Below are 7,742 nucleotides of genomic sequence, written 5' to 3' on the forward strand. Positions count from 1 at the left end.
TAAGAAAAATAAAAATAATTGTATGTGAAAAGACAGACATATGGATCTAGTGTAAAAACTGAAGATTAAATCAGTTACGCGCTTTAATAAACCAAGCCAAACAAGAACTATAAATTGACGCTCTAGACTAGAATATCCTCTAAGAAGAATAGAAATATATACAAAATGTATACAAAAATTGTATTGTATTGTATAGAAAATGTAAAGTGTTCCACAGCTAAGAACGATGTTGAAAACGTTGTCCCACATGCGTGCATTTAGTAAACTTAAAGAAATCTGTCGTTCCGTAACGGAATAAAAATACAAAGGATACCGATACAGCGTATAGAGTGTACATTAGTTCCGGTGATTCTATTGTATTCCGTGTTACTGGACGAGTCGCATTACCACCCTCGCCCTTCGCGCCGCGGATGCCATATGACAAAATCCCACGCTATTGTACACACTGTGGGATATCAAGGCACCCTTCCGTTACAACACCGACCCGCTTAGCCCTGGAACCTTGTAAATACCAGCAGTTCTCTCTCCCAAGTGCTACGAAATGTCAAGTAGCCTCTGAATGTGCCGGTCGAGGGGAAGGGATGGATGTAGAGCAAACCGGGGTCTAATTCAATCCCCTTTAGCTTCGGGAACCCGTGAAACATGTTTCTACCCCCTCGAACCAGACAAGGTGAACCAATACGCGGGCCAAAACAGAACAGGCGAAGTCGAATTTAGTGTCATTGCGACGAAATTGGAGTAATTTTGCGAAAGAAATAATTATTTATTTATTTATTGTATTGCTTCAAACCATAAGTGGCTTATAAAACTATAAATAATTTTTAACCCTTTAATATCTGGTTCACTAAAAAATGTGCTGATACAATACGGAGGACGATATTTTGAATGCCGTCCGCTTCGTTACGAATGTAACTTTTATCACTCCGACTGGAATTGTATTACTATTTCATTATTTATTCTATTATTATTGTATTTAGAGCTCGCTGCAAGCCGGTGAAAATTATATACCGCGTTTTCGAAAGTGTCTGTCGTTGTCTTTAAATGATTCATTCAATTTTCTTTATCTCTGTTATTTATTTCTTGAAATATAAAGTTAATATAAAAAAGGGGGAAGAATGAATTAAAAAATAGTTTCTATCTTTGACAACAATAATAATTTTTCAAAAATGTGTAAATATAACAGCAACGTATATAAACATTCTTGCATATAAATAACTACCTTATAAACTTAAGTAGCGTCTTTTTTTACCACTTCGTGGAGTGACAAGCGTTAGAAGCTTGAAACAAATTATGTTCTTTTCGTTATCTCAATAAAACTATATTTCCGTATAGTTCGATATTTTCATTCGAAGATGCGACCTGATTTTTCCCCAAAAAATAGTTTCACGAATAATAAAGGCTGTCTTAAATGAATAAAAATGTTGAACGAACTTATTCTCTGTCTTCGCAAATCGAGTAAAAGATGAATGAAACTCGAATGACACGAGTAACGTACAGTATGAATTTTTTGCTGACTAATTATTTTCATAAATTAAAATAGCATTAAAATGATTCGTTGTAAAGTATTACCATGACGCGTACGTTCGCGTTAATTATTGTTATTTCTACTCGCGGAATTGTATTATAAAAGGAGAAATGCATTATTCCAATGGAAACATGAATACGGTCGCGAAATTTACACGACTGCGGTTTAAATTTCACGTAAAACGAAGCTGTGTACAATGTTAATAATACAAACAACCTTCCTCGTAAATTGTACTCGACAAAGAGAATGTATAAATAAGCAATGCAAGGACAAGATATAAATACTCGTAAAGAGCGTGGTCTGTAGATGGCGAGGTATGTAACATAGGTATGTACGGCATGTAAATGTATGAATAAAGGTTTCAAACAAAGGAGAACACTGATGTTTTACTTCTGAATCACAGTCGAACCTGGTTAAGTAGGATCTCAAGAGATGCCAGGTTTAATCTCACAAAGAGATTCTCTTATCCAGCTTCAAGAAGGGTTTCTCTCGTTTACAGAAGCTCTAAAAGCTATCGTTTTATTTATTAAAATTAATAAGGAGGTCCTGGTGGTAGATTCTATTCGTACACCGATCAATTTTCCAAAAAACTTTTGTGTGACATTGTAGTTTCTTAACTTCTTTTTTTTATAATCAATGACATTCTACAGTCCGTCTCGCAAGAGTGTATTGGCTATATATTTTTGTAAATATTTGTATATTTAAAAAGATATGGAGGTCGTTTCCAGCATCTTTCCCCGAAAAATTAATTAATAGAAAGCATACCGAGACATATGCGGAGACATATGGTTTGTGCAAACATACGTGAATAGAGAGCGCTCGGTTAATTTTTATTTCGCCAGTTTTTTCTTTCATTTTTCTATTCAACTTCACACGATATATATAATAATTGTTCCTTATTCGAGTTCATTACTCGTTGTACATTATTGATCTTTCGATACAAAGATTTGTCAACAATTTGATATTCGAGAAAAAAAGAAACTTACGCGTTGCTTTGGCGATCGCTCCAATCAAAACGGGCGGGATGGCCATGAGGATGCAGCCTATCGCAGCCACGTAACTCAGCAGTTGTGCCCTTCCTGCCGTTTTCGAGGACAAGACCCGTTGGAAGTACACTTGCCAAGGAATTCCACCGAAAATAAGCAATAGCCCGTAATCTAAGTAAGACCAGTACTCCTTTCGCTTCACCTCGCCGATCCAATCCACCTCCATGGAACTAAGGGACTCTACCTTCGGATGCGCCCAGGCGAAAGGAATGCACATCCACTGTAACAAAAATCATAAAATCCCGTCTGCGGAAACTGCAGATCAAACGACATTGAATTATGGTTGGTATTAATTGAGACTTCCAGGTATAAGTCGTATAAGATACCCTTTAGTTTCGTCAGCATTACAGCTGGCTTCTTCAGGGGTCGAATGAAGCATTGATATTCAACAATGGTCAGTTAGTACCAACCATAAAAAATCGAGTCGTGAAAGCTTACAATATCTTAATATTGAATTGTCTCTATAATATAACAAGAATTTGTATTTGCGGCAAATTCCATGAGCAATTAGTCGGTTCAAGCATCATCAAAAATATAATATTCAAAGCTGTTGTGTTAATCATTAATATTCATTAATTTAATAAATATATATTTTGGGAAAACATCAACAAAGTATCAGAAGAAATATAAACCAGAAATAAACAGGACACTGCAGTTAAATTATTAATTATTATTATTGTTAGATGTAAGAAATTTTTTTACCTAATCGTAAGTAATTATTTGTGTAAATTATTTATGACTCACGTATGTAGTTTGTAAAAGTTTAAAAAAAGGAATTTACAGTGGTTGCTAATGGGATACATTCTGACGCGACAATAAATAAATAAAATATGTATATAACTAAGGAAATATTTATTTGTAATAAATAGAGTGCAGATATTAAGCGAAACAAAATCTTTGTAAACGTACTTACAAAATGGAGCCTGACTAAAAAGTTACTTTATTCTGAAAATATTATAATATGAACTTTACTTTCAATATTTCAATATTCTTTTTATATTATTACACAATGTGTGCACTTTGTAGTTCCTTGGATATTTAAATTTTCTATGAATGCAAAAGTCCGCAGTCTAATAACAAATGAAAGGAATAGTTTCGGCCTTAAAACGGGTTTGTAATATATTAAAAGAAAAAAGAATAAAAATTAGACTGGTTTCGATTAGTTTGAAATTTTGTAACTGAAAATAAGGAGCGAAATGTAATCGTGTTATTGCCGACTTAATTACGTGAAATTAAAAGAGAAAAAGATCTTGAAGACACGTGATAATACGTTGTATTATTGTCTGTGATTTTTCAATACTCTGTATTTTGCATTATTATGCTGTATTTAGATGGAATATCTTGTATTATACTATATCCTATAAATGTCCTATAAATGCAAAAATCCGCAGTCTAATAACAAATGAAAGGAATAGCTTCGGTCTTAAAACAGGTTTGTAATACATTTAATTATTTAAACAAAACAAAAAAAAAAATTAGACTGGTTTCGATTAGTTTGAAATTTTGTAACTGAAAATAAAGAGCGAAATTGTAATCGTGTTATTACCGACATTAATTACGTGGAATTGAAAGAGGAAAAGATGAAAGAGCTGGAGTACTGAAAAGGTTCTTGTTTGAGTAGAGTAACTACAGAAGAATAAATACGGATGATGGTATCCTTGACTGGTGGTCGAATACGCTGTTGCTGAATAGTTATCTTGCCGAGGGTTTGATATCATCGCGATTAATTAGAGTTAATGGACAAACGTCAAAGGAAATTCTAGAATCAACGAAACAGAGGAGGATTCGTGTGAATATTTAAACCGAAAATTATACCTTCTAGCAGGGAACTTTACGTATTTAATGAAAAAGCGTAATATCGAATAACTCGTGCGAGGCTAGGAGAAATGAACGGATAGCATTTCATATTAGAGAAATTAAAAAGCGAGGATAAAGTTAGTTCTTCATTAGTAATATTCTTAATAATTTACTGTTCACAAAATAATGATGCATCGGAATACTTTGAAATTAATGTTTAATATTTAACCAGAAAATGTGAAATGTTAGATTTTCTATCGTTATATTTATTAATATATCGTACAAAAAGTACTTACATGATTTCAATTTAATAATTTATATAAACTCGAATTTTAGTAACTAGAATTACCGCGTGTATAGTGTGTGCCTTTTAAAAGTACTTCCGTATTTTTGTAATTAAATTGATACAGGCTAAATCAATGTGTCTATGTAACTAACCTTACGAGAATAATTATAATGTACTAAAATTATATATTCATTATTAATATAAAAAGTGTAAGATGCATATTTCAAAAAATATTATTCGAAATACCGTGTCAAAATGTTTCTCGACATTATAGATTACCAAAAACAAGCAACAACAACAAGAAAACAACAATTTGCTAAAAGTAAGAGAGAAAATGTCCTTCGCTGATTCTTACGTTGATGTTTATCTGACAAAGTTTGGAAGGAATAATAGTCTGATAATGCTCTCGAAGGAAGTAGGTCACTACGTATATAGGACCGGATAAATTTGGTAATATAAATACTTGCCCTACTATCGATCTGGTGGAACCAACCTCGCCACAGAATTCGAATATCATTCATAACGAAACGAAAATGCAAAATTTTGCAAAGTGCGTCTACGAACATAGTTTATGTTTACTCGACTTTTCTAAGTGCTTAACTGTCGCTTCAGTTACTGCACTGAATCCATACGTCTCGATACAATTATTTCAAATTTCTTCTTGACATTACTTTCATAACTCCTTAATTTCGGCTTAGTAACAAGGAAGATATTTAGTTGGTCTCCTTCAGCTGGGACACTCGATGTATTATTAACTAATTGATTTGCTTTTTCCCCCTCGAATTAAAAAGTTCTAGTGTTGAAGAAGATTAGATGTACTTCAACACAAAGTTTATGAAGGATCAGATTTTTATTATCACAGTAATGCTTTAAAAAGTGATGTCGATTTACTAAAATTAATTAGGAAGCATGACCAGAAATGAATTTGGATATCGTACAAAAAGTACATAAACGATTTCAATTGAATAATTCATATGAACTCGAATTTTAGTAACTAGAACCACCGAGTACAATGTGTACCTTTTAAACATACACCCGTATCTTTGTAATTAAATCGACAGAGGTTAAATCAATGTGTCTATTCGCATTGTTGGCGAATAATATAAACCGTTTCCAAGAAACCTTTTGAATGGATCGTAACGACTGAAAATGGCCGTACTCCGTAAACGTAGTGTTAAATGTTACGTACATAGGTTTATCAACTTACCAATCCGATGAAGATGCAAAAAAGCTGAATAACGTCAGTATAAGCAACAGAGTAAAGACCTCCGAAGAGAGTGTACAAAACAGCGATACAGGCGCTGAAGATGACCGAGGTACCCTGGTTCATGTCGATGATGACTGCTAATGTAGCACCTAAAGCTGCCAGAATACCCGCGGCCCAGAAGACCTCGCCACAGAGGGCAGGAAGAAACAGAAGACCTCCCATGCGTTCACCAAACGCATCCTGAAGGGGATCCAGCATAGTAATGTACCCTTGTTCCCGCATTTTATTTGCAAAGAATATACCACCTGCAACAGCACGATCAACCACACGCATTTGTCATTAATCTAGCCATTTTACACGGGGAGAATGCAAATTTAATAAAACCACAGGGAAAGGGGAGAAGCAATTTCAGATTCTTCAATTTATTTTTCACCAATTGTAAGAAAGGTGTTAATAAGAAAAAATCTATCGTTGATTTTAAAAGTATAAATTTGCCATTTACCAGCAAATAAATATGCATTTATAATGTTTCTACATTCTGTACGGAATGTAATTCTTAAAGACGTATAATCTAAGAACTGGAAAACTTGTATATCGTTTCTAATAACACAACAGATACTGGAATATTTTGAACCGTATTGCCAATCCTGTCAAAATCTCGTCAAGATCTCGTCGAGATCGAGATCGAGAAATCGAGAGTCAAAAGAATCAGATATTTGACTATTTTTACCCACTCAGTGCGACTTCAAAATTTTGCACTAAATCATCTAGCTGTGGCTCAAAATAATCTTTTACTAACAAGGGATAATCCGTAAATCGAGTAATAAAATTTCCTACTACTCTCACTCGAACTAATTTGAATTTTCTCTCTCCTTGAAAATCTCTTTATAAATGACTAACAATATTAAAAACTACAATATACTATACTAATAACTATAACATAATAACTATAATAAACTAACAAGGACCGTCACCCAACCGTAAAACGATAATTTTTATTAAACTTGATATACAGATAAGGCATCGAAGAATATTAGACACAATTTTCTTTTATATCAGTTGATATTCATGTTCAACTGTTGAAAACTATTCTCCAAGTTGTAAATGAAATTCCTATTCAATTGAAGGCCTGTTCTGAGAACCGTAAAACGATAATTTTTATTAAACTTGATATACAAGTAGGGCATAGAAAAATATTAGACACAATTTTCTTTTATATCAATTGATATTCATGTTCAACTGTTGAAAACTATTCTCGAAGTTGTAAATGAAATTCCTATTCAATTGAAGGCCTGTTCTGAGAACCGTAAAACGATAATTTTTATTAAACTTGATATACAGATAAGGCATCGAAGAATATTAGACACAATTTTCTTTTATATCAGTTGATATTCATGTTGAACTGTTGAAAACTATTCTCCAAGTTGTAAATGAAATTCCTATTCAATTGAAGGCCTCTTCTGAGAACCGTAAAACGATAATTTTTATTAAACTTGATATACCAGTAGGGCATAGAAAAATATTAGACACAATTTTCTTTTATATCAGTTGATATTCATGTTCAACTGTTGAAAACTATTCTCCAAGTTGTAAATGAAATTCCTATTCAATTGAAGGCCTGTTCTGAGAACCGTAAAATGATAATTTTTATTAAACTTGATATACAGGTAGGGCATCCAAGAATATTAGACACAATTTTCTTTTATATCAGTTGATATTCATGTTCAACTGTTGAAAACTATTTTCCAAGTTGTAAATGAAATTCCTATTCAATTGAAGGCCTGTTCTGAGAACCGTAAAGTAATAATTTTTATTAAACTTGATATACAGATAAGGCATAGAAAAATATTAGACACAATTTTCTTTTATATCAGTTGATAT

The 7,742-nt window shown here is 32.9% G+C and overlaps 1 protein-coding gene across 1 annotated transcript in view; it reads right to left on the minus strand.

The window, feature by feature from the left end:
- The window catches only part of LOC128875267 (high-affinity choline transporter 1), a 27,405-nt gene that overhangs the window by 13,607 nt on the left and 6,056 nt on the right, over nucleotides 1-7,742 (minus strand). The window contains exons 4-5 of the mRNA XM_054120697.1: nucleotides 5,862-6,166; nucleotides 2,512-2,791 (exon numbers count right to left, since the gene is read on the minus strand). Coding sequence (XP_053976672.1) covers nucleotides 2,512-2,791; nucleotides 5,862-6,166 — 585 coding nt within the window. The remainder of the gene's footprint in view (nucleotides 1-2,511; nucleotides 2,792-5,861; nucleotides 6,167-7,742) is intronic.

This window comes from Hylaeus volcanicus, chromosome 4 (genome assembly GCF_026283585.1).
Source record: "Hylaeus volcanicus isolate JK05 chromosome 4, UHH_iyHylVolc1.0_haploid, whole genome shotgun sequence".
NCBI lineage: Eukaryota > Metazoa > Arthropoda > Insecta > Hymenoptera > Colletidae > Hylaeus > Hylaeus volcanicus.